The sequence below is a fragment of the Danio rerio genome, chromosome 25 (genome assembly GCF_049306965.1).
Source record: "Danio rerio strain Tuebingen ecotype United States chromosome 25, GRCz12tu, whole genome shotgun sequence".
In the NCBI taxonomy this organism is placed as follows: Eukaryota; Metazoa; Chordata; class Actinopteri; order Cypriniformes; family Danionidae; genus Danio; species Danio rerio.
This window is the reverse complement of record NC_133200.1, coordinates 9,220,263-9,246,947: the sequence shown is the minus strand read 5'-3', so window position 1 is coordinate 9,246,947 and position 26,685 is coordinate 9,220,263. Positions and strand designations below refer to the sequence as shown.

The 26,685-nt window shown below is 42.0% G+C and overlaps 1 protein-coding gene across 1 annotated transcript in view; it reads right to left on the bottom strand.

The window, feature by feature from the left end:
- Positions 1–438: 438 nt before the first annotated feature.
- The window catches only part of muc5.2 (mucin 5.2), a 37,057-nt gene continuing 10,810 nt past the window's right edge, over positions 439–26,685 (bottom strand). The window contains exons 19-46 of the mRNA XM_068217494.2: positions 26,559–26,599; positions 26,352–26,455; positions 26,085–26,236; positions 25,799–25,937; positions 25,596–25,706; positions 25,292–25,471; positions 24,965–25,204; positions 24,704–24,860; positions 23,709–23,840; positions 11,174–23,515; positions 10,914–11,071; positions 10,634–10,808; positions 10,271–10,506; positions 9,552–9,735; positions 9,264–9,441; positions 8,173–8,357; positions 8,020–8,089; positions 7,824–7,936; positions 7,705–7,736; positions 7,306–7,453; positions 6,020–6,109; positions 5,337–5,377; positions 5,082–5,219; positions 4,817–4,915; positions 4,592–4,714; positions 2,532–2,571; positions 2,302–2,419; positions 439–912 (exon numbers count right to left, since the gene is read on the bottom strand). Coding sequence (XP_068073595.2) covers positions 747–912; positions 2,302–2,419; positions 2,532–2,571; positions 4,592–4,714; positions 4,817–4,915; positions 5,082–5,219; positions 5,337–5,377; positions 6,020–6,109; positions 7,306–7,453; positions 7,705–7,736; positions 7,824–7,936; positions 8,020–8,089; positions 8,173–8,357; positions 9,264–9,441; positions 9,552–9,735; positions 10,271–10,506; positions 10,634–10,808; positions 10,914–11,071; positions 11,174–23,515; positions 23,709–23,840; positions 24,704–24,860; positions 24,965–25,204; positions 25,292–25,471; positions 25,596–25,706; positions 25,799–25,937; positions 26,085–26,236; positions 26,352–26,455; positions 26,559–26,599 — 15,892 coding nt within the window. The 3' untranslated portion in view covers positions 439–746. The remainder of the gene's footprint in view (positions 913–2,301; positions 2,420–2,531; positions 2,572–4,591; positions 4,715–4,816; positions 4,916–5,081; positions 5,220–5,336; positions 5,378–6,019; positions 6,110–7,305; positions 7,454–7,704; positions 7,737–7,823; positions 7,937–8,019; positions 8,090–8,172; positions 8,358–9,263; positions 9,442–9,551; positions 9,736–10,270; positions 10,507–10,633; positions 10,809–10,913; positions 11,072–11,173; positions 23,516–23,708; positions 23,841–24,703; positions 24,861–24,964; positions 25,205–25,291; positions 25,472–25,595; positions 25,707–25,798; positions 25,938–26,084; positions 26,237–26,351; positions 26,456–26,558; positions 26,600–26,685) is intronic.

Below are 26,685 nucleotides of genomic sequence, written 5' to 3'. Positions count from 1 at the left end.
TATTCAAATACAGTGTTGGCAGCTTAATCTGATCGGTAGGATAAAAGGTCAGGACACTGGCTAGGCCAGTTGGCATTTCTGTGTGTAGTTTGCATGTTCTCACCATGTTGGTGTGGGTTTCGGGTGCTCCGGTTTCCCCCACAGTCCAAACACATGTGCTGTAGTTGAATTGGATTAACTAAATTGGCCATTGTGTATGAGTGTGTGTGAATGTGGGAGTGTATGGGTGTTTCCCAGTTCTGGGTTGCGGCTAAAAGGGCATCTGCTGCGAGAAACATATGCCGGAATAGTTGGTGGTTCATTCCGCTGTGGTGACCCCTGATAAACAAGAGACTAAGCCGAGGGAAAATTAATGCATGAATAAAAGCAGTTGAGAATGTGACCAAACTTAGTATAGATGATTTTGACCCTTTATTTGGGAAATTGAATGCACTGAAATTAAATTGTTGCTGGTTGACCTCTTTATTGAGTTCATCATTCGCCTAATTCCATTACAAATATTTAGAAATGTCATTACATCATAGAAAAAAGCTTGAAAAAAACAGAAGTAAACATTTAAAGTGAAAGCCATATCCCTAGAAAAAAGGCATGAAGAAGTTTTGATAGATCACACACACATGCACACACACATTGCTTTTATTATTACTTCAAGTATTATTTTCTTAAGTAATTTATCACAAATCAGCAGTAATCAAAGGAAAAGCTTTGATTAAGGTCAGCTTTATTTAAATCAGTCTTCATGCTGTCTAATCACCACACTTGGTAGGAGTGCATGTGCAGCTCTCAATGTAAACATAGTCGTGGACGATCTCTCTGCCATCGGCACACTTCAGCTTCACTTGACGAGTGACGAATTTCTCCTCTCTGCAGCAAGAACAGCTGTGCATCATGATGCTGTTTTCCATTGAATACCTGTGCAAGATGAACATGCTCTAATTAGCTCCATTTCTAAGTAGCACAACTTACTAGGGATGTAACAATATTGTAAATACCGTCATACCGCAATAGTAATTTTTTTCAATATTACCGTAGGCGCATGACTCAATAAAACTATATTTCTGAGAAAAGTTTGCTTAGGCGAATGAAGCGAACAGGAGGTAGCGGGAACTACAATTCCCATCAGCCTAGGCGTGGCCATTATCCTTTGCGGTCTGTTGTCACTACAAATCCAGTAATGCGGAAATGGAGTGTGTGAACCTAAAGCGGGTTTTAAATCGGATGTGTGGAAGCATTTCGGTTTCTTTTTAAAAAGATGCGAAAAAGGAGAAAAGGTGACAGACAAAGTAAAAAACGGTATGCAGGCACTGCCAGACTGTGGTGAACTATAAGTCACGGAATACGACTAAAAACAGTTATGAGGACTGCAGAACACAGCACACTTGTTAGATTGATGCAGACATTGACTTGTACCGCAAAGAGACCTCTATCTCACTCATGGCTTGTCCTCTCAAGTGTTGGAAAGACAATGCACAGCGTTACCAACTGCTGTCAACCTTGGCTAAATCATATCTCTCTGTCCCAGAAACCTCAGTCCCAAATGAAAGGGTTTTTTTCTGATGCAGGGGACATGCCCAGTGATCCCAGCTTTTACCAGATTATAGTTATATGATAATTTTGCTTAAAAAAATCATCTCTATCTAAGTGAGTGAGTGATTAAATGTTGAATGTGATGAGTTTTCAACAATACTAAATTGAAACTTTATTTTTTTAATATGGTTTAATAGTTTTTTGTTATTAAAATTGAAAAATTGAAGTTCCTGTTTCAAAACTTACAGATAGATGGCTAATTTGTATGTCATTGATATGTTCAGTGCTAAGGTAAATAAACACTTTTGGCAGTTTTTACGAGTCTTTTCATTAGTTTTGTTTTTCCTGTAAATTATTTAATAAATACCGTACCGTGCCATTCATACCGAGGTATTACCGTACCATGAAATTTTTATATCGTTACATAACTACAACTTGCATAATAACTTTAAAGACGACTATGTGAGAATGCTAAATGCTTTCAAACCAATCAATTTCAGACATCAAAGTATAAAACCCAGTCTAGCTATAGCATGCTTTAGAATTGGATAAGTAGCTGGATTATAAAGGCTATTGGAATTATTTGAGTTGATCTCCTTTTTTTTTACACTATGAAAGCTATATGAATCATAGCAATACGAACATCAAATGCATTTTTGACATCCTCTGGATCATTTCAGACTCCATTTACACTTAAATTTCTCATTGTCCACTTGTGTTTGGTGAGACAAAAAATTCCCATATAGTGGCTGTTAGATGTGCATGTGTCCTTACATTGATTGGGTGCCACAGTGACCACTGCAGGACGTCACTTCTATAGGGCTGATGGACTTGCAGTCATTTGCATTCACATGTGTGGTGTTTTTACGAACAATGCAGATCTTTGGCTTGCCTAAGGAAATACAGAATTGGACAAGCATTAGTGGTAGTGGTCAATAGCTATTATATATGCAGACATATACATATATAAGCAAATAATTAACATCAACTAAAGAGTTTCTTACAGATCTTGCAACATCCGTCGTCATCAAATCTCTCAGTTCCCTTTAAAAACAGTCAAAGATTTCAGCATTAGTGGAAAATAAACCACAATCACACACACTGTTGAAGTGTATTATTAATAAGTTATTGGTATTGTAATATTTGTATTTTACATTCTTGTAAGAGTTAAAAGTTAAATGTCCCATTCTGGTGTCTGCATCAAATGAAATGAGCAAATTATCTTCCATTGGTGCTTCAAAACATTCAAGCTTTGAGTATTTTATTTCAAGAAATCACATTTAGCTGATGATTGATTTTAAAGCTAGTTCGGCATGCTGTCCTAAGCTCATAAGATCCTCGAGTCCAGGGCTCCCTCCCATTTGTAAGGCGAGAGGGGAGTTTGAGCTCAGGTAGATCTTGAGAACTATGCTGTAGTAGCTAATGAACAGCTAGTGATTGCTTTTAAGAGATAACTACCTACTAGGAGCATGTCTATGGTGCAGATTTGGATTAGTCAATAAACTTAAGTTGCGTGTTTTTGGACGATGGGAGGAAATCGAGGAACCCGGGAGAAACCGATGTAAGCACGGGGAGAACGTGTAAACTCTGCACAGAGACGTCGACTGGCTTGGTAAGGTCTAGAACTAGTGACGTTCTTGGTGTGAGGCAACAGTGCTAACCACTGGGCCAACATGCCACCCATCTAGGAAAGGAGGAGGAGTAGGGGTGGAAGTGGGGATTCTTCAAAACGAAGATGGTAGGGATGTAACAATATTGTAAATACCGTCATACCGCAATAGTAATTTTTTTCAATATTACCGTAGGCGCATGACTCAATAAAACTATATTTCTGAGAAAAGTTTGCTTAGGCGAATGAAGCGAACGGGAGGTAGCGGGAACTACAATTCCCATCAGCCTAGGCGTGGCCATCATCCTTTGCTGTCTTTTGTCACTACAGATCCAGTAATGCGGAAATGAAGTGTGTTGCTAGTAGCGGGGAAGAAAAAGAGCTGGAAATGATCGAACCTAAAGCGGGTTTTAAATCGGATGTGTGGAAGCATTTCGGTTTCTTTCTAAAAAGATACGAAAAAGGAGAAAAGGTGACAGACAAAGTAAAAAACAAAATGCAGGCACTGCCAGACTGTGGTGAAATATAAGTCAGGGAATACGACTAAAAACAGTCATGGGGACTGCAGAACACAGCACACTTGTTAGATTAATGCAGACATTGACTTGTACCGCAAAGAGACCTCTATCTCACTCATGACTTGTCCTCTCAAGTGGTGGAAAGACAATGCACAGCGTTACCCACTGTTGTCAACCTTGGCTAAATCATATCTCTCTGTCCCAGAAACCTCAGTCCCAAATGAGAGGGTTTTTTTTTCTGATGCAGGGGACATGCCCAGTGATCCCAGCTTTTACCAGATTATAGTTATATGATAATTTTCCTTAAAAAAACCCATCTCTATCTAAGTGAGTGAGTGATGAAATGTTGAATGTGATGAGTTTTAAACAATACTAAATTGAAACTTTATTTTTTTAATATGGTTTAACAGTTTTTTGTTATTAAAATTGAAAAATTGAAGTTCCTGTTTTGAAACTTACAGATAGATGGCTGATTTGTATGTCATTGATATGTTCAGTGCTAAGGTAAATAAACACTTTTGGCACTTTTTTCGAGTCTTTTCATTAGTTTTGTTTTTTCCTGTAAATTATTCAATAAATACCGTACCGTGCCATTCATACCGAGGTATTATCGTACCGTGAAATTCTGATACCGTTACATCCCTAGAATATGGCTATTATATGGAACTTAGGGTATTTATAGTGGCTTAGGAATCGTCTGATCGGCGAATCAGAAATTGTATAATGCGGGACCGGCTGCAAGCAAACGTGATCCTCTCGAAATTAGTTTATAAATAAACTTCACTTAATTGTATAAAGATTACTTAAGAATTGGGTTGAGTGAAATTTGACTATATTCTTTGAGAACTTGAGTTAATACATATTCATGAAGAGTACATATAACAGCAAACAAAGTGGAAATTTGATTAATGGTAATATCTTATCAACCACTACTTACAGCCTCACAGTCATCAGGATTAAAGTCAGGGCATTTAGGTTTGATCTTCTCTGTCACAAACACACCATCAATTTCACGACAGGTAAGAGTCTCACATTTGTGATGACTTTTGACCTCTCCAGGCTAAAAGAATTAAAGGGAGATATAGGCTGAAATAAGTACTGCAGAACAAATAAAGAAGGTTTGTTTGAATAAATGCGTAGACAAATGAAGAAAGGTTTGTACCTGAAGAGTGTGAGTGGTGTTATCTGGCGCTGTATAAATACAGGACTTCTGCTTGCACGTTCCACAACACTCTCCTTCTTGTTCCACAAGCTCAAAGCCCTTGGAGCACAAAAAAGATTCAATCAAATTTTACTCAATCATTTGGAAACATTGAATGTAGGAGCTTATGATGTGTATGCTTCAGAACTCAAAAATTACTGTTGGAATTCAGAATATAAATCTTTCCCAATGTATTTTAATCACTAACATCAGTTGAAATGATTACCTCAGAGCAAGGTGTACAGACTTTTTTAACACAAGTCACAGTGTGTAGTTTACTATGTCTGTCTTCATCCATATCTTTATCCTTATCCATATGACAGTGACATTCCATACAAGGCTCTGTGGGGATTTTAACTCCAGGCTACAAAAAACAAACAAACAAACAAACAAACAAACAAACAAACAAACAAACAAAAACTCATTATTAGAGAACATTTTACTGTTGGTGTTACTAGTTAGTATAAACTCAGCAACTCACCTGATACTCAGTGTTATTGTGCACACAAACGTCTTTCGGCACTAGACAGAAGAAATATACAGTGTCAGAAATTGCTTAAGGCATAGTTCTCTCAAAAATAAAAGTTCTGTCATCATCTGCCACTTGTTCCAAACCAGTTTCTTCTGTTGAATTACACTCAAAAAATGACATTTGCTGCTTGTTTAAACTACTTATCTAAAATGAATTAAAACAACACAATTCTTAGTATTTTTTTTTTGGGAACAACTTAATTGTTTTATGTTCAATCCACTTAAATTTGTAAGAATGATTAAGTTAACTTAATCGATTTGTTTTGGGATAACATTAGGGAATTGTGTTGAACCCAGCATTTGTTAGAGTGAATGTTGGAAAAAACAGCCACTGACTTTACTTGTCAATTCAATGACATTAGTTTTTTGCATGTCGGTGGATGCTATTTTTCCACCAATCTTCAGAACATCTTGTTTTGTGTTCAAGAGAAAAAATACATTCATAAAGGTTTAGAACCATTGAAAATTGAATTAAACTACTATTATAACAGTTTTTGCTACTTTGGTGTGTTAAGTGGGTTGCATTAAAGCTCTTTAAATCACATAAGTTGTAAAGGGACATAATTGGTATTATTTGTAGAAAAAAAGATATTTGAAGTTTTAAAATGCTAGTGTACATTTTTTGAGACTCACCACAGTGTGGACAGCAATGGTGTTCAGGTATTTCTTCTGAAAGCTCATATCCCACATCACACTTCATTGGACACAGGCTGGTATCACAGACTGAATGGGCAGAACGGATTATTTAAATGAGGGTGAAATGTTTTTTGTTGCATTTTATATGGAGTGTTTACAGTAGGAATGCTCCGATCAAGATTTTTGGAGCCAATACCGAGTACCGATTCTAATGGTTCAAGCTTTATATAATTTTGCCATAGCATAAAGCACTTTTCCCCCTGCTATGAATAATGGCTAACAATGCAAATTGAAAACACTGCAAATGATGGAAGAAGAATTCAACATGTCTCGATCAAAAAAAATTTGGAGCGCATATTGATGCATTAGAAGTAAAAATGGATCTTCCTCTGCTTGTAAGCCCATAAACAAACACTTACAATCAGTTCATGTGATTGGCCAGTTTAGCGAGTACCAATCGAGTCATAAAATCGAGTCATAGAATGATCTCCGGCTGATTGATCGGAGCATACCTAGTTTACAGGCTCTAATTCCATGTGGTTATATTTTCAGATAATCTGTACTAATAATCATTGACATTATTTTAAATAATAAACAATAAATAAAGGAATGACTGATTATATTGGCTAGCATTTCCCCCATCTTTTTGGCTTAAAGATAGCTGTTTCCCACCAAGCAATTTTGTGTGTAGACATATAATAGATGTCTAACAAAAGTCCAAAAATAGACTTGTTGTTAAATAGACTGAATAGGCAGATTACACACTCCTTTATATCGTTCATTTCTGTCTTTTTGAGTCTACTTTTGAACTTATGTTAGACGTCTATAAGATTTCCATAAACAGCAAAAATTTGACCTCGTTTTAACCAAGACATCTATGCTTAGACATCTATTAGACATCTATTAAACACACAAAATGTTTGCTTGGCTTTTGCCTTTTCATGAATTATTATGAATATCAATGATTTTGTTTTTGTTTGTAATGAATCATAAACAAAGTCAGATTGTGGCCATATTTATTCAATTTAGTCTGTTTAGCTATAGGGCGAAGCAGTGGCGAATTGGGTAGGCTAAATTGTCCGTAGTGTTTGAATGTGTGTGTGTATGTTTCCCAGGGATGGGTTGCAGCTGGAAGGGCATCCGCTGTGTAAAAACTTGCTGGATAAGTTGGCGGTTCATTCCGCTGTGGCGACCCCGGATTAATAATCGGACTAAGCCGACAAGAAAATGAATGAATGAATGAATGTTTAGCTATATGATTGTAGTTGTATTTGGATACTCACCACAGGTTGGACAGCAGTTTTCAATTACGCTTTTGTATCCTTCATGACAGGGCTTTATTTTTGGACAGTTCATAGGCTCTTGGACAACACCAAAACTCTCACTTGAGCACTTGTATGTTGTACAGTTGACAACCCACGAGTCTCCAGGCTAAATTAAAAATAGTTATATGTGAGTTGGGATTATGACTGATGTCAAAAACTGAGCTGATAGTATTCAAATGCAAGATATACTTTGGTTACAAGAGTAAAACAACTGTAATATCTGCCCTTTTATTAATGTTAGTGTTGTTTTGCTATAGTGTAATGATTTAGCTTTGGTATTTACATACATTTATCAATCTTAGGTATAAGGACTAGATTTAAGTTTGCTATCCTGGAAAATGTAATGCAATGACAAACCTGTCTTGGTAATCCATCCGGGCCAATGCAGTCTACATGTAGGAAATACAAAACAGTTTGATCTCAAGGCATATTAATGTAACAAATACAGAAAAAGTCAATAAAGTTGTAATACTTACCACAAGTAGGTGTACATTGATCGGTTGTTGAACTAAGTAGATATGTGTTTTCAGGACAGAAACAACCTTCCATGAACGTTTGATCGCCATTGTCCGCAAACATCTCGTTGTATCTGATTGTAGGTCAAGCACAATGTTAACAATGCAGTGAAGTCAGTACAGCTCCACCTATTGATATGTGATGGAGAGTTGTTACCTTGTACTGCAGGTTTTTTCCACTTTAGGCCCACATGCCTGGTAGACCTTGTGATCACCACAGTTGTATCCTATAAATCGTTGACAATTAGGAGATTCGGGATGCAATCAGAATTAAAAGATTTGCTATGGTGGGTTCATAGTGCTTTCTTACCACACTGTCCGTTGAGGTCATCTGAGCCTCTCCAATCCACACAGACAGACTTTAGACCACATAGCTGTGCATAGGCCTCTAAACTAGCGCAGGCCATGGTATCATTTCTTTTGTAGCACACATCATATTTACATGCCTCATAGTAGCTTTGATAGGGAACGATGTCATGGCAGCTCTTGAACAAACTGGAAAAAGTACAAAAGTTAGGGAGGAAACGTAAACTGAAGTATATCATAGATTGATAATTTGTAATTTGTTTGAGTCTGAATGGACTGGATAAAATAACATTGGCTAAACCGTTGGGGTGCAACTATGTTGATGGTTCAATGGTAGATAACTGGGGTGTTTTATTATGGACATTATCTTGGGATTAGATTCAATAACAGTTTGTTTGCGTGCTCTGAATAAGCTAAGTTTAGGAGTCAACTCCCTGACCAATTGCGGATTCAGGGCTTGTTTGAAATAGTCATTAATTTGATATCAAATAGAATTGTAGTTTTTGAGTGGTCTGAGTGGCTTGGATACAAATTGGCATGAGTTTGGGGGGAAACTATATGTTTGCGGACCAATGGAGAGGAGTTGTTTGGAAACAGTCATTATTTTGGTATCTTCGATCCTTATCTTTTGGTATTTTGGAATTCTAATTGGATTGATATGTGTGGGCTGGATAAAATAACACTGGCACATTTAAACTAGTAAGTTTGGTTAATACAACCAGTTGGCTGACTAATGTTGGATAAAGGGGTTGTTTAAAATTGTCTGAGGGAACTCAACTGGATACAGTTACACTGGCTCAACCTATTGTGTAAGTTTGTTTAGCTTCCCTGCTGAAAAATCCAGCTTAAACCAGCCTAGGCTGGTTGGCTGGTTTTAGCTGGTTGACCAGGCTGGTTTTAGAGGGGTTTTGGCCATTTCCAGGCTGGTTTCCAGCCATTTCCAGCCTGGTCTTAGCTGGTCAGGCTGGAAAATGACCAGCTAAAACCAGCCAACCAGCCTAGGCTGGTTTAAGCTGTTTTTTTCAGCAGGGTTGCAATTTAGGTGATCCAAATGACCTGTGGTGAAGAGGTAAAAAATGGTTAGCTTTTCCTTACTCGCTCTTGATGACCTCACAGACTTGTGCTGTGCAGGTAGGAATAGGTTCGCTAGGATGTGGTGTTGGAGATTCACATCCTGGAGAATCTGCCCACAATGCTGCCATTTGCTCACATGACTGATCAATTGTTCCATCAGGACGTCGGCAGTCATTTGTGGCATCATTGTCACAAACACCTAAAATATTAACATCCTTTCAGCAATTTTTTTATCTGGGAAAGTTTTTGCCTGAAATTTAATTCATCATGATTACATTTATTGCTGGAAAGGCGTCATGCTGTACTTACCACATTGTCCTTCTGTATTGCCTTTAAAGTATGAGAATGGTAGATTGATCTTAAAGCCTTGATGACTGACTACAATCTCAGATTTGATTTCTTTGATGTTCAGAATTACTGCCATGCCAGAGGTTGTAATGGAGAAGTCTTCATTCAAGAAAGTTGGGACCTTCACAACATCATTGACAGAGACCTGTAGGCAAAAGGGATTTTAAGGGACTTGGGTTACTTTTTTCCATTCTAGCATATATGTGCTAGTTACAGTATGTCAAGTCATTTTAGCACCCTACTGAAAAATCCAGCTTAAACCAGCCTAGGCTGGTTTTAGCTGGTCGACTGGTTTCCAGCCATTTCCAGCCTGGTCTTAGCTGGTCAAGCTGGGAGATGACCAGCTAAAACCAGCTTGACCAGCCTAGCCAGGCTGGGAGTCCAGCCAAAACCAGCTATGTCCAGCTTAAACCAGGCTGGTCAAGCTGGTTTTAACTGGATTTAGCTGGTCATTTTTCCAGCCTGACCAGCTAAGACCAGGCTGGAAATGGCTGGAAACCAGCCTGGAAATGGCCAAAACCCCTCTAAAACCAGCCTGGTCAACCAGCTAAAACCAGCCAACCAGCCTAGGCTGGTTTAAGCTGGATTTTTCAGCAGGGCAGTGATAATGTATTTAATTATAAGTAAATGCATTTTAGAGCAAGTCTTTCAAAAGTATGTGATCTTTGTGGTTGACTCACCTGAATCTGTTCAGTGTTACTTGCTAGCTTGATTTCATAGCCTTTGTACTTCACAATCACAGAATCTTGGCAAGCATATTTATTTGTAGCCTCACAATAATTGTTTTTAACATGGACACTGATATTGTATCTTGGAATGATTTCTTGGACCAACACATAGTCGCAGATCCCTTGGAATACATAATATGTTCCATCAAAAGTACTGTAATGAGGGTCACCCCAGCCACTGCATTGACCTGTTGATTCAGAAAACAAGAACCAAAGTAAAGTAGGGTGCATTTCTAAGGACACTGTTAATAATTTTTTATCATACATAATATTTATTAATTTAAACAAGTTTCATGGAACATGGTTTAAACTCACATGAACACTCGTACTTAGTGCAGCAGCCATTATTATAATAAACCTTCTCAGGCTTAAGCCCATTGGCACATGTAGGTATGTCAGAATCTGCAGAGTCACACTGTACAGGGCTTGTGGTGACTTTGCCATTTATGCAGTTTTTAGTGGTACACCCTTCATTCCATGACTCTCCATTCTGTTAAAGTTTCAAATAAAAGTGATCAATGAAGATGAACAGTACTGGTTATCTATTTACAAATTACAAATGCATTTTGTACATGAGTAAGGTTTTTCTTTTAACCTTTTTGTTGACATCGATACAGTCGTTTGGAACTGTTGAAAGTGGAATCGTAGTAGTCTGAGGACATGGCTTCTGTGTTATTTCACTAACACAATTGGAGTTACAGTAAGCAAAGTAGCACCAACCCGCTTTATCTGTTTTATTGTAGATGACGGACTCTATGGAATAACAAAATGTGGTTTAGATTATAGCTCAGGAATTTCACAAGCTCCCCAAAACTGTATGGGAAATATGAAAGACTTATATTATAACATTCTTACCAGGTGGAAATGTTTGATTTGCAAATGTGCAGTAACAGGTTGTTGTTTCTGTCAATGGTGTTTCAGCGGTATTAGCAGTGGTAACTTCAGGAGTAGTTGGTGTTGTTGGTGCAGAAGTTGTAGTAGCTGTTGATGGAGTTTCTGTTTTTGTGGAAGGTGGTGTTCTAGTAGACAGTGTTTCAGTAACTGCAGAGGTAAACAATTGTGGTGCTGTTGGTATCGGTGGGCTGACAATTGTAGTAGCTGTCAATGGTGTTTCTGCTGTTGTAGGACGTGGCATTTCTGTAGATGGTGTTTCAGCAGTAACAGCAGTAGTAACTTCAGGAGCTGTTGGTGTTGGTGGTGCAGCAGTTGTAGTTGCAGTTGATGAGGTTTCTGTTTTTGTGGGAGGTGGTGTTCCTCTAGATGGTGTTTCAGCAGTAACAGCAGTAGTAGATATTTGTGGTGCTGTTGGTCTCGATGCACTGACAATTGTAGTAGCTGTTAATGGTGTTTCTGCTGTTGTAGGAGGTGGCATTTCTGTAGATGGTGATTCAGCAGTAACAGCAGTGGTAACTTTAGGAGCAGTTGGTGTTGGTGGTGCAGCAGTTGTAGTAACGGTTGATGGACTTTCTGTTGTGTGAAGTGGCATTTCTGTAGATGGTGTAACAGCAGTAGTAACTTCAGGAGCTGTTGGGGTTGGTGGTGCAGCAGTTGTAGTAACGGTTGATGGAGTTTCTGTTGTTGTGGAAGGTGGTGTTCCTGTGGATGGTGTTTCAGCAGTAACAGCAGTGGTAACTTCAGGAGATGTTGGTGTTGGTGGTGCAGCAGTTGTAGTAGCAATTGATGGGGTTTCTGTTTTTGTGGAAGGTGGTGTTCCTGTGGATGGTGTTTCAGCAGTAACAGCAGTAGTAACTTCAGGTGCTGGTGGTGTTGGTGGTGCAGCAGTTGTAGTTGCTGTTGATGGGGTTTCTGTTTTTGTTGAAGGTGGTGTTCCTGTGGATGGTGTTTCAGCAGTAACAGCAGTAGTAACTTCAGTAGCTGTTGGTGTGGGTGGTGCAGCAGTTGTAGTTGCTGTTGATGGGGTTTCTGTTTTTGTTGAAGGTGGTGTTCCTGTAGATGGTGTTTCAGCAGTAACAGCAGTAGTAACTTCAGGAGATGTTGGTGTTGGTGGTGCAGCAGTTGAAGTAGCGATTGATGGGGTTTCTGTTGTTGTGGAAGGTGGTGTTCCTGTGGATGGTGTTTCAGCAGTAACAGCAGTAGTAACTTCAGTAGCTGTTGGTGTGGGTGGTGCAGCAGTTGTAGTTGCAGTTGATGGGGTTTCTGTTTTTGTGGGAGGAGGTGTTCCTGTAGATGGTGTTTTAGCAGTAACAGCAGTGGTAACTTCAGGAGCCGTTGGTGTTGGTGGTGCAGCAGTTGTAGTAGCGATTGATGGGGTTTCTGTTTTTGTGGAAGGTGGTGTTCCTGTAGATGGTGTTTCAGCAGTAACAGCAGTGGTAACTTCAGGAGCCGTTGGTGTTGGTGGTGCAGCAGTTGTAGTTGCTGTTGATGGGGTTTCTGTTTTTGTTGAAGGTGGTGTTCCTGTAGATGGTGTTTCAGCAGTAACAGCAGTAGTAACTTCAGGAGCTGTTGGTGTGGGTGGTGCAGCAGTTGTAGTAACGGTTGATGGAGTTTCTGTTGGTGTGTGAAGTGACATTTCTGTAGATGGTGTTTCAGCAGTAACAGCAGTGGTAACTTCAGGAGCCGTTGGTGTTGGTGGTGCAGCAGTTGTAGTAGCAATTATTGGGGTTTCTGTTTTTGTTGAAGGTGGTGTTCCTGTAGATGGTGTTTCAGCAGTAACAGCAGTAGTAACTTCAGGAGCTGTTGGTGTTGGTGGGGCAGCAGTTGTAGTAACAATTGATGGAGTTTCTGTTTTTGTGGAAGGTGGTGTTCCTGTGGATGGTGTTTCAGCAGTAACAGCAGTAGTAACTTCAGGTGCTGGTGGTGTTGGTGGTGCAGCAGTTGTAGTTGCTGTTGATGGGGTTTCTGTTTTTGTGGAAGGTGGTGTTCCTGTGGATGATGTTTCAGCAGTAACAGCAGTAGTAACTTCAGGTGCTGGGGGTGTTGGTGGTGCAGCAGATGTAGTTGCTGTTGATGGGGTTTCTGTTTTTGTTGAAGGTGGTGTTCCTGTAGATGGTGTTTCAGCAGTAACAGCAGTAGTAACTTCAGGGGATGTTGGTGTTAGTTGTGCAGCAGTTGAAGTAGCGATTGATGGGGTTTCTGTTGTTGTGGAAGGTGGTGTTCCTGTAGATGGTGTTTCAGCAGTAACAGCAGTAGTAACTTCAGGAGCTGTTGGTGTTGGTGATGCAGCAGTTGTAGTAACGGTTGATGGAGTTTCTGTTGTGTGAAGTGGCATTTCTGTAGATGGTGTTTCAGCAGTAACAGCAGTGGTAACTTCAGGAGCAGTTGGTGTTGGTGGTGCAGAAGTTGTAGTAGCAATTGATGGGGTTTCTGTTTTTGTGGAAGGTGGTGTTCCTGTGGATGGTGTTTCAGCAGTAACAGCAGTAGTAACTTCAGGAGCTGTTGGTGTTGGTGGTGCAGCAGTTGAAGTAGCGATTGATGGGGTTTCTGTTGTTGTGGAAGGTGGTGTTCCTGTAGATGGTGTTTCAGCAGTAACAGCAGTAGTAACTTCAGGAGATGTTGGTGTTGGTGGTGCAGCAGTTGTAGTTGCAGTTGATGGGGTTTCTGTTTTTGTGGGAGGTGGTGTTCCTGTAGATGGTGTTTCAGCAGTAACAGCAGTAGTAACTTCAGGAGCTGTTCGTGTTGGTTGTGCAGCTGTTGTAGTAACGGTTGATGGAGTTTCTGTTGTTGTGTGAAGTGGCATTTCTGTAGATGGTGTTTCAACAGTAACAGCAGTAGTAACTTCAGGAGCTGTTGGTGTTGGTGGTGCAGCAGTTGTAGTAACGGTTGATGGAGTTTCTGTTGTCTGAAGTGGCATTTCTGTAGATGGTGTTTCAGCAGTAACAGCAGTGGTAACTTCAGGAGCTGTTGGTGTTGGTGGTGCAGCAGTTGTAGTTGCTGTTGATGGGGTTTCTGTTTTTGTTGAAGGTGGTGTTCCTGTAGATGGTGTTTCAGCAGTAACAGCAGTAGTAACTTCAGGTGCTGGTGGTGTTGGTGGTGCAGCAGTTGAAGTAGCGATTGATGGGGTTTCTGTTTTTGTGGAAGGTGGTGTTCCTGTAGATGGTGTTTCAGCAGTAACAGCAGTAGTAACTTCAGGAGCTGTTGGTGTTGGTGGTGCAGCAGTTGTAGTAACGGTTGATGGAGTTTCTGTTGTGTGAAGTGGCATTTCTGTAGATGGTGTTTCAGCAGTAACAGCAGTGGTAACTTCAGGAGCAGTTGGTGTTGGTGGTGCAGAAGTTGTAGTAACGGTTGATGGAGTCTCTGTTGTTGTGTGAAGTGGCATTTCTGTAGATGGTGTTTCAGCAGTAACAGCAGTGGTAACTTCAGGAGCAGTTGGTGTTGGTGGTGCAGCAGTTGTAGTAACGGTTGATGGAGTTTCTGTTGTGTGAAGTGGCATTTCTGTAGATGGTGTTTCAGCAGTAACAGCAGTGGTAACTTCAGGAGCTGTTGGTGTTGGTGGTGCAGCAGTTGTAGTTGCTGTTGATGGGGTTTCTGTTTTTGTTGAAGGTGGTGTTCCTGTAGATGGTGTTTCAGCAGTAACAGCAGTAGTAACTTCAGGTGCTGGTGGTGTTGGTGGTGCAGCAGTTGAAGTAGCGATTGATGGGGTTTCTGTTTTTGTGGAAGGTGGTGTTCCTGTAGATGGTGTTTCAGCAGTAACAGCAGTAGTAACTTCAGGAGCTGTTGGTGTTGGTGGTGCAGCAGTTGTAGTAACGGTTGATGGAGTTTCTGTTGGTGTGTGAAGTGGCATTTCTGTAGATGGTGTTTCAGCAGTAACAGCAGTGGTAACTTCAGGAGATGTTGGTGTTGGTGGTGCAGCAGTTGTAGTTGCTGTTGATGGGGTTTCTGTTTTTGTTGAAGGTGGTGTTCCTGTAGATGGTGTTTCAGCAGTAACAGCAGTAGTAACTTCAGGAACCGTTGGTGTTGGTGGTGCAGCAGTTGTAGTAGCAATTATTGGGGTTTCTGTTTTTGTTAAAGGTGGTGTTCCTGTAGATGGTGTTTCAGCAGTAACAGCAGTAGTAACTTTAGGAGCTGTTGGTGTTGGTGGTGCAGCAGTTGTAGTAACGGTTGATGGAGTTTCTGTTGTTGTGGAAGGTAGTGTTCCTGTAGATGGTGTTTCAGCAGTAACAGCAGTGGTAACTTCAGGAGATGTTGGTGTTGGTGGTGCAGCAGTTGTAGTAACGGTTGATGGAGTCTCTGTTGTTGTGTGAAGTGGCATTTCTGTAGATGGTGTTTCAACAGTAACAGCAGTAGTAACTTCAGGAGATGTTGGTGTTGGTGGTGCAGCAGTTGTAGTTGCTGTTGATGGGGTTTCTGTTTTTGTGGGAGGTGGTGTTCCTGTAGATGGTGTTTCAGCAGTAACAGAAGTAGTAACTTCAGGTGCTGGTGGTGTTGGTGGTGCAGCAGTTGTAGTAACGGTTGATGGAGTTTCTGTTGTTGTGTGGAGTGGCATTTCTGTGGATGGTGTTTCAGCAGTAACAGCAGTAGTAACTTCAGGAGCTGTTGGTGTTGGTGGTGCAGCAGTTGTAGTAGCAATTGATGGGGTTTCTGTTTTTGTGGAAGGTGGTGTTCCTGTGGATGGTGTTTCAGCAGTAACAGCAGTAGTAACTTCAGGAGCTGTTGGTGTTGGTGGTGCAGCAGTTGTAGTAACGGTTGATGGAGTCTCTGTTGTTGTGTGAAGTGGCATTTCTGTAGATGGTGTTTCAGCAGTAACAGCAGTAGTAACTTCAGGAGCTGTTGGTGTTGGTGGTGCAGCAGTTGTAGTAGCAATTGATGGGGTTTCTGTTTTTGTGGAAGGTGGTGTTCCTGTGGATGGTGTTTCAGCAGTAACAGCAGTAGTAACTTCAGGTGCTGGTGGTGTTGGTGGTGCAGCAGTTGTAGTTGCTGTTGATGGGGTTTCTGTTTTTGTGGAAGGTGGTGTTCCTGTGGATGGTGTTTCAGCAGTAACAGCAGTAGTAACTTCAGGAGCTGTTGGTGTGGGTGGTGCAGCAGTTGTAGTAACGGTTGATGGAGTTTCTGTTGTTGTGTGGAGTGGCATTTCTGTGGATGGTGTTTCAGCAGTAACAGCAGTGGTAACTTCAGGAGCTGTTGGTGTGGGTGGTGCAGCAGTTGTAGTTGCTGTTGATGGGGTTTCTGTTTTTGTTGAAGGTGGTGTTCCTGTAGATGGTGTTTCAGCAGTAACAGCAGTAGTAACTTCAGGTGCTGGTGGTGTTGGTGGGGCAGCAGTTGTAGTTGCTGTTGATGGGGTTTCTGTTTTTGTGGAAGGTGGTGTTCCTGTGGATGGTGCTTCAGCAGTAACAGCAGTAGTAACTTCAGGTGCTGGTGGTGTTGGTGGTGCAGCAGTTGTAGTTGCTGTTGATGGGGTTTCTGTTTTTGTTGAAGGTGGTGTTCCTGTAGATGGTGTTTCAGCAGTAACAGCAGTAGTAACTTCAGGAGATGTTGGTGTTGGTTGTGCAGCAGTTGAAGTAGCGATTGATGGGGTTTCTGTTGTTGTGGAAGGTGGTGTTCCTGTAGATGGTGTTTCAGCAGTAACAGCAGTAGTAACTTCAGGAGATGTTGGTGTTGGTGGTGCAGCAGTTGTAGTTGCAGTTGATGGGGTTTCTGTTTTTGTGGGAGGTGGTGTTCCTGTAGATGGTGTTTCAGCAGTAACAGAAGTAGTAACTTCAGGTGCTGGTGGTGTTGGTGGTGCAGCAGTTGTAGTAGCGATTGATGGGGTTTCTGTTTTTGTGGAAGGTGGTGTTCCTGTGGATGGTGTTTCAGCAGTAACAGCAGTAGTAACTTCAGGAGCTGTTGGTGTTGGTGGTGCAGCAGTTGTAGTAACGGTTGATGGACTTTCTGTTGTGTGAAGTGGCATTTCTGTAGATGGTGTTTCAGCAGTAACAGCAGTGGTAACTTCAGGAGCTGTTGGTGTGGGTGGTGCAGCAGTTGTAGTTGCTGTTGATGGGGTTTCTGTTTTTGTTGAAGGTGGTGTTCCTGTAGATGGTGTTTCAGCAGTAACAGCAGTAGTAACTTCAGGAGCTGTTGGTGTTGGTGGTGCAGCAGTTGTAGTAGCGATTGATGGGGTTTCTGTTTTTGTGGAAGGTGGTGTTCCTGTGGATGGTGTTTCAGCAGTAACAGCAGTAGTAACTTCAGGAGCTGTTGGTGTTGGTGGTGCAGCAGTTGTAGTAACGGTTGATGGAGTTTCTGTTGTGTGAAGTGGCATTTCTGTAGATGGTGTTTCAGCAGTAACAGCAGTGGTAACTTCAGGAGCTGTTGGTGTGGGTGGTGCAGCAGTTGTAGTTGCTGTTGATGGGGTTTCTGTTTTTGTTGAAGGTGGTGTTCCTGTAGATGGTGTTTCAGCAGTAACAGCAGTAGTAACTTCAGGAGATGTTGGTGTTGGTGGTGCAGCAGTTGAAGTAGCGATTGATGGGGTTTCTGTTGTTGTGGAAGGTGGTGTTCCTGTAGATGGTGTTTCAGCAGTAACAGCAGTAGTAACTTCAGGAGATGTTGGTGTTGGTGGTGCAGCAGTTGTAGTTGCAGTTGATGGGGTTTCTGTTTTTGTGGGAGGTGGTGTTCCTGTAGATGGTGTTTCAGCAGTAACAGCAGTGGTAACTTCAGGAGCTGTTGGTGTTGGTTGTGCAGCTGTTGTAGTAACGGTTGATGGAGTTTCTGTTGTTGTGTGAAGTGGCATTTCTGTAGATGGTGTTTCAACAGTAACAGCAGTAGTAACTTCAGGAGCTGTTGGTGTTGGTGGTGCAGCAGTTGTAGTAACGGTTGATGGAGTTTCTGTTGTGTGAAGTGGCATTTCTGTAGATGGTGTTTCAGCAGTAACAGCAGTGGTAACCTCAGGTGCTGGTGGTGTTGGTGGTGCAGCAGTTGAAGTAGCGATTGATGGGGTTTCTGTTTTTGTGGAAGGTGGTGTTCCTGTAGATGGTGTTTCAGCAGTAACAGCAGTAGTAACTTCAGGAGCAGTTGGTGTTGGTGGTGCAGAAGTTGTAGTAACGGTTGATGGAGTCTCTGTTGTTGTGTGAAGTGGCATTTCTGTAGATGGTGTTTCAGCAGTAACAGCAGTGGTAACTTCAGGAGATGTTGGTGTTGGTGGTGCAGCAGTTGTAGTTGCTGTTGATGGGGTTTCTGTTTTTGTTGAAGGTGGTGTTCCTGTAGATGGTGTTTCAGCAGTAACAGCAGTAGTAACTTCAGGAGCTGTTGGTGTTGGTGGTGCAGCAGTTGTAGTAACGGTTGATGGAGTTTCTGTTGGTGTGTGAAGTGGCATTTCTGTAGATGGTGTTTCAGCAGTAACAGCAGTGGTAACTTCAGGAGATGTTGGTGTTGGTGGTGCAGCAGTTGTAGTTGCTGTTGATGGGGTTTCTGTTTTTGTTGAAGGTGGTGTTCCTGTAGATGGTGTTTCAGCAGTAACAGCAGTAGTAACTTCAGGAACCGTTGGTGTTGGTGGTGCAGCAGTTGTAGTAGCAATTATTGGGGTTTCAGTTTTTGTTAAAGGTGGTGTTCCTGTAGATGGTGTTTCAGCAGTAACAGCAGTAGTAACTTTAGGAGCTGTTGGTGTTGGTGGTGCAGCAGTTGTAGTAACGGTTGATGGAGTTTCTGTTGTTGTGGAAGGTAGTGTTCCTGTAGATGGTGTTTCAGCAGTAACAGCAGTGGTAACTTCAGGAGATGTTGGTGTTGGTGGTGCAGCAGTTGTAGTAACGGTTGATGGAGTCTCTGTTGTTGTGTGAAGTGGCATTTCTGTAGATGGTGTTTCAGCAGTAACAGCAGTAGTAACTTCAGGTGCTGGTGGTGTTGGTGGTGCAGCAGTTGTAGTTGCTGTTGATGGGGTTTCTGTTTTTGTTGAAGGTGGTGTTCCTGTAGATGGTGTTTCAGCAGTAACAGCAGTAGTAACTTCAGGAGATGTTGGTGTTGGTTGTGCAGCAGTTGAAGTAGCGATTGATGGGGTTTCTGTTGTTGTGGAAGGTGGTGTTCCTGTAGATGGTGTTTCAGCAGTAACAGCAGTAGTAACTTCAGGAGATGTTGGTGTTGGTGGTGCAGCAGTTGTAGTTGCAGTTGATGGGGTTTCTGTTTTTGTGGGAGGTGGTGTTCCTGTAGATGGTGTTTCAGCAGTAACAGAAGTAGTAACTTCAGGTGCTGGTGGTGTTGGTGGTGCAGCAGTTGTAGTAGCGATTGATGGGGTTTCTGTTTTTGTGGAAGGTGGTGTTCCTGTGGATGGTGTTTCAGCAGTAACAGCAGTAGTAACTTCAGGAGCTGTTGGTGTTGGTGGTGCAGCAGTTGTAGTAACGGTTGATGGACTTTCTGTTGTGTGAAGTGGCATTTCTGTAGATGGTGTTTCAGCAGTAACAGCAGTGGTAACTTCAGGAGCTGTTGGTGTGGGTGGTGCAGCAGTTGTAGTTGCTGTTGATGGGGTTTCTGTTTTTGTTGAAGGTGGTGTTCCTGTAGATGGTGTTTCAGCAGTAACAGCAGTAGTAACTTCAGGAGCTGTTGGTGTTGGTGGTGCAGCAGTTGTAGTAGCGATTGATGGGGTTTCTGTTTTTGTGGAAGGTGGTGTTCCTGTGGATGGTGTTTCAGCAGTAACAGCAGTAGTAACTTCAGGAGCTGTTGGTGTTGGTGGTGCAGCAGTTGTAGTAACGGTTGATGGAGTTTCTGTTGTGTGAAGTGGCATTTCTGTAGATGGTGTTTCAGCAGTAACAGCAGTGGTAACTTCAGGAGCTGTTGGTGTGGGTGGTGCAGCAGTTGTAGTTGCTGTTGATGGGGTTTCTGTTTTTGTTGAAGGTGGTGTTCCTGTAGATGGTGTTTCAGCAGTAACAGCAGTAGTAACTTCAGGAGATGTTGGTGTTGGTGGTGCAGCAGTTGAAGTAGCGATTGATGGGGTTTCTGTTGTTGTGGGAGTTGGTGTTCCTGTAGATGGTGTTTCAGCAGTAACAGCAGTGGTAACTTCAGGAGATGTTGGTGTTGGTGGTGCAGCAGTTGTAGTTGCTGTTGATGGGGTTTCTGTTTTTGTTGAAGGTGGTGTTCCTGTAGATGGTGTTTCAGCAGTAACAGCAGTAGTAACTTCAGGAACCGTTGGTGTTGGTGGTGCAGCAGTTGTAGTAGCAATTATTGGGGTTTCTGTTTTTGTTAAAGGTGGTGTTCCTGTAGATGGTGTTTCAGCAGTAACAGCAGTAGTAACTTTAGGAGCTGTTGGTGTTGGTGGTGCAGCAGTTGTAGTAACGGTTGATGGAGTCTCTGTTGTTGTGTGAAGTGGCATTTCTGTAGATGGTGTTTCAGCAGTAACAGCAGTAGTAACTTCAGGAGCTGTTGGTGTTGGTGGTGCAGCAGTTGTAGTAGCAATTGATGGGGTTTCTGTTTTTGTGGAAGGTGGTGTTCCTGTAGATGGTGTTTCAGCAGTAACAGCAGTGGTAACTTCAGGAGCTGTTGGTGTGGGTGGTGCAGCAGTTGTAGTTGCTGTTGATGGGGTTTCTGTTTTTGTGGAAGGTGGTGTTCCTGTGGATGGTGTTTCAGCAGTAACAGCAGTAGTAACTTCAGGTGCTGGTGGTGTTGGTGGTGCAGCAGTTGTAGTTGCTGTTGATGGGGTTTCTGTTTTTGTGGAAGGTGGTGTTCCTGTGAATGGTGTTTCAGCAGTAACAGCAGTAGTAACTTCAGGTGCTGGTGGTGTTGGTGGTGCAGCAGTTGTAGTTGCTGTTGATGGGGTTTCTGTTTTTGTTGAAGGTGGTGTTCCTGTAGATGGTGTTTCAGCAGTAACAGCAGTAGTAACTTCAGGAGATGTTGGTGTTGGTGGTGCAGCAGTTGTAGTAGCGATTGATGGGGTTTCTGTTTTTGTGGAAGGTGGTGTTCCTGTAGATGGTGTTTCAGCAGTAACAGAAGTAGTAACTTCAGGTGCTGGTGGTGTTGGTGGTGCAGCAGTTGTAGTAGCGATTGATGGGGTTTCTGTTTTTGTGGAAGGTGGTGTTCCTGTGGATGGTGTTTCAGCAGTAACAGCAGTGGTAACTTTAGGAGCAGTTGGTGTTAGTAGTGCAGCAGTTGTAGTAATGGTTGATAGAGTTTCTGTTGTGTGAAGTGGCATTTCTGTGGATGGTGTTTCAGCAGTAACAGCAGTGGTAACTTCAGGAGATATTGGTGTTGGTGCTGCAGCAGTTGTAGTTGCTGTTGATGGGGTTTCTGTTTTTGTTGAAGGTGGTGTTCCTGTAGATGGTGTTTCAGCAGTAACAGCAGTAGTAACTTCAGGAGCTGTTGGTGTGGGTGGTGCAGCAGTTGTAGTAACGGTTGATGGAGTTTCTGTTGTTGTGTGGAGTGGCATTTCTGTAGATGGTGTTTCAGCAGTAACAGCAGTCGTAACTTCAGGAGCTGTTGGTGTGGGTGGTGCAGCAGTTGTAGTTGCTGTTGATGGGGTTACTGTTTTTGTGGAAGGTGGTGTTCCTGTGGATGGTGTTTCAGCAGTAACAGCAGTAGTAACTTCAGGTGCTGGTGGTGTTGGTGGTGCAGCAGTTGTAGTTGCTGTTGATGGGGTTTCTGTTTTTGTGGAAGGTGGTGTTCCTGTAAATGGTGTTTCAGCAGTAACAGCAGTAGTAACTTCAGGTGCTGGTGGTGTTGGTGGTGCAGCAGTTGTAGTTGCTGTTGATGGGGTTTCTGTTTTTGTGGAAGGTGGTGTTCCTGTGGATGGTGTTTCAGCAGTAACAGCAGTAGTAACTTCAGGAGCTGTTGGTGTTGGTGGTGCAGCAGTTGTAGTAACGGTTGATGGACTTTCTGTTGTGTGAAGTGGCATTTCTGTAGATGGTGTTTCAGCAGTAACAGCAGTAGTAACTTCAGGAGATGTTGGTGTTGGTGGTGCAGCAGTTGTAGTAGCGATTGATGGGGTTTCTGTTTTTGTGGAAGGTGGTGTTCCTGTGGATGGTGTTTCAGCAGTAACAGCAGTAGTAACTTCAGGAGCTGTTGGTGTTGGTGGTGCAGCAGTTGTAGTAACGGTTGATGGAGTTTCTGTTGTGTGAAGTGGCATTTCTGTAGATGGTGTTTCAGCAGTAACAGCAGTGGTAACTTCAGGAGCTGTTGGTGTGGGTGATGCAGCAGTTGTAGTTGCTGTTGATGGGGTTTTTGTTTTTGTTGAAGGTGGTGTTCCTGTAGATGGTGTTTCAGCAGTAACAGCAGTAGTAACTTCAGGAGATGTTGGTGTTGGTGGTGCAGCAGTTGAAGTAGCGATTGATGGGGTTTCTGTTTTTGTGGGAGGTGGTGTTCCTGTAGATGGTCTTTCAGCAGTAACAGCAGTGGTAACTTCAGGAGCCGTTGGTGTTGGTGGTGCAGCAGTTGTAGTTGCTCTTGATGGGGTTTCTGTTTTTGTGGAAGGTGGTGTTCCTGTGGATGGTGTTTCAGCAGTAACAGCAGTAGTAACTTTAGTTGCTGGTGGTGTTGGTGGTGCAGCATTTGTAGTAACGGTTGATGGAGTTTCTGTTGTTGTGTGAAGTGGCATTTCTGTAGATGGTGTTTCAGCAGTAACAGCAGTAGTTGATATTTGTGGTGCTGTTGGTATTGGTGGACTGACAGTTGTGGTATCTGTCAACGGCACTATTTTTGTTGTGGAAGGTGGCACTACTGTAGATGGTGTTTCACCAGTAACAGTAGTAGTAACTTCAGGAGATGTTGGTGGTCCTGCAGTTGTAATAGCTGTTGATGGGGATTCTGTTTTTTTTTGTGTTGGCATTTTTGTAGATGTAGTTTCAGTTGTACCAGCAGTGGTAACTCCAGGTAATGTTGAAGTTGGCAGACTAGCAGTTGTAGTTGCTGTGGATGTTGGAAGTGGTAATACTGTAGATGGTGTTTCAGCAGTAGAAATTCCTTGTGATGTTTTTGTTGTTGGACCAGAAGTTGTAGTAGTTGTTTTTGGCCTTTGCAATTCGGATGTTGGTGGCCTCTCTGTCGAAGGTGTTGCAGCAGTAACAGAAGTATATGTCTCGGGTGATGAAGGTGTTGGTGTTTGGGGTGGAGTTGTGAACGTGAATGGTGTAGTTGTTGTCATACATTTATTAATGCTTCTTATTATCTCTCCATTGGATCCACACACAGCTGTAAAGCATGTACCATTCCCATCTGTGGTATCGTACATCACATCTCCAGTCGTGTATATCTTGCCATCATAAGTACAGAGAGAAAGACATTCTGCCTCTGTAACACATTTCCTGTTGTCCTCTCTCAAAAATGGTCTTTCAGAAGGACACTGAGGAAAACATCCTAGGAGAATAATTAAAGGCCAAATGGAATTAGCAAGATACACATTTCCTTTTATTATATGTCTTGACGTTAGCAAATATATGTATTAATTAAAATATTTTCATTTACTAATTATTTTCTCTAAAGTAATTTGTTCCTCTGCAAACTATTAATTGTACAAAATCCTTTGTTTAAAGGTTTGAAAATGACATACCTTCTAGGAGGGGAATTTGATTGGAGCAAGTTCCTGATGGGTTTCTGCAAGTTTTCATGCAGGTCGATCCGCAGGTTTTATAGTGCCATTCACATTCACTTGGAGGGTTGTTGTAATAGTCACAGAATAAAGCTGCAAGAACAAGCACATATTGACAATGAAGAAGATCCAAATACATATGATAAGAAATTTAAATCTTTGCTGCGTTCACACCAGACGCGGAACGCGCGTCAAGCGCGAGTGATTTACATGTTAAGTCAATGCAAATGCGCGGATAGACATCCTGCGGCGGGATATGCGCGAATGGCGCAAATTGCGCCAATGGCGCGGCACGAATTGAGTGTTTAAACGCGCTTATCAAGCGTTTCACGCGAATCTCTCGAGTTCGATAATCTGAACTTCATCGTACATTCGCGCCGCGTTAACCAATCAGAAGCTTGCTCTTGTGGGGGCGTGATTGTGACGTAGAACCTGTTGTTGGTGTTCCGAGGGAAATCCTTCAGCCTTCACCGACAACAGTTCATCAAACTCGACTTGGCTCAGTCAGAAGCACCGCTGAAAGCCTCCGTCATCCAGGTTAAGTTTCTGGAGGAGTTTATGAGCTCACAGAGCTGGATGCACCTCTGAAAGGATGTAGTGGACTCAGACACGACCCTAAACGTATCAACGCTGTTTTTCAGTCTTCATAAAGCACATAAACACTGTTATTTTTTACATAAAATCCATGTTAGCCATTTAGCTATGAAGCTAAAGTAACCGGGCAGACAGAAGCCCTGCCCATCACGCGAATCCGCGTCTGTTCTGAAGTGGATTTGACACGCGAATGAAGCGGGGTTTGACGCACTAATGAAGTGAGTAAACTCAAATGTTCACGCGGCTAAATGCACACGAATAGTACGATTTATCTGCACGTTCCGTGTCTGGTGTGAACACAGCATTACAATTCCATTTGGATCTCTATGATAGTAATTCTGACTTAAACAGTTTGGACTTACGACAAATACTTGGGCTTCGCCATGCTACGCAAGCACCGGTTTTACGGCATTCAGCAGCATAAGCAGCCACTGCAGTACAGAAACAATCACAGTCACCCCCGCTATCGCATGCACAGGTGTCCTTTACACAGGCATCATAGTATGGGCCAGAGTCCACCTAGAGACAGCAAAACTTTTTTTTATTTCAGGCATGGAAACAATAAGGGCAAAGTCCAGAAGAACAAAATTTTCAGAATGCACTAAGTATATAATTTTACTTACACGTGAATGGCAGTCTGAAAAGACAGGGCTTGTAATGATGCTGCATTGTTTGATAGCCCAGGCACTCCGGTGTGGATTCTTTTCACATGGGTTCATAACATTGCTCACATCCGGACAGCCTGGATTCGACTTCCAGCTATTCCCGAATACCACTGGATCGGTGACTTCTTCTCCATCATGTTTCATAAAGTCATTGTTAGCATTACCATCAAAGTTTCCACACAATCCACACACCTTGCCCTGTCATAGAGATCAAGTTAATGTTAAGGTGAGTGAATAAACGGGAAAATGAATTGATTTGTTTGTGTACAAAGGGGTAATGCTTACCTTAAACTTGGGATGCAGTTGGAGCATCACACTTGTTTTACTGTCCCAGATTAAGTTCAACAGACCTTTGACCTCAATGACATTGTATATCCCAGCAGTATGGATTTGGTATTGGTAATCTGTGCCATTGCTTTCAACAACTTGAATTTCTTTCTCCTCTGATAAAATCAGTTTGTATCTCTGCAGTATTGAAATAGTCAGTTAGAAAGGTATCCATCAACAGAATTAATAATTGAACAGTCTTTTCTCATGATATATGCTGCTTGCATACTCAAGCTGACTTTTAGCTAAGATGTATCCTCACCCCAAAGAAAAGATTGATGGACTTGGAGCAAATGGTTCCAGAGGTGCCACATGGGATGTTCTCTGTGACAAGGCGTAAAGAGTATGGACTCTGGTCTGTATTGCAGTAATCCTAGAGAAACCAAACAAATTGTAAGATTGTAATAAGGTTGTAATCTAATTTTCTTTCTAACTTGGAAAGGCCAAAATTGATGCAAAACATACATGGACTAAGATTTGTTCACAGTCTCCATGGAAAGAATATTTCTTGCCATCAAATGTCATGAAATGACCTTCACCATAGATGGTGCAGGTGCCGTAACACTCTTTTTCCGTGCAATCCCACATCCCATTTCTGCATGTGCTGTAATATAGACATAATTCATAGATTCAGCCTTTTAATGGTTTGCACCAATTTACCACCTATATAGGGAATCTCATAATATTACTTAAGTGCACATGTGATGATATATTTGTCATTTATTTCCTATTGCTAATAACGCTGGCTCACCAGGTGTTACAGTCCTCTTGAACTTGTTCTCCAGATGAATAGGTAACTCCATTGTGGACACAGGGACATTTTTCCCTCTCCACACATCCACCTTGTCCATCAGCCAGAAGGTTATCTGGACACATACACCCTGATACACACCCTGTGCTCACCTACAGCCAAAACAAAAACCCAGAAAGGTTTAGCATTGGTAATCCTCATTTCTTCTTAGCTGAGACCTGCACAATTTTTTGTGGCCAAAATAATGTGTAAATTTCTAAAACTTACACAATTGTTAATGTCTTGTTTCTGGCATGTTCTCTGACACTCTGTGCCCTTTTTTCCTGGTTCATAATTTGAGCATTTGAAGAGCACCATTGGAGCAACACAGGCTATACACACAACAAGCACATAGATGAGAAAATATTGCACAAGTGATGATTAAAGTCGGAATTTGACTGGTGGAATTGCAGAATAAAAAACGTTGAAACTTACTTTCAGGATTGGAGCAGTGCAGTTTGCCAAGTTTACAGGTGCTGTAAAATTGTGCAAATCAGGAGTTACTAATGGTTGCATTGGTATTCTATCGTCAATGCATTCATTCATTCATTCTCTTGTCAGC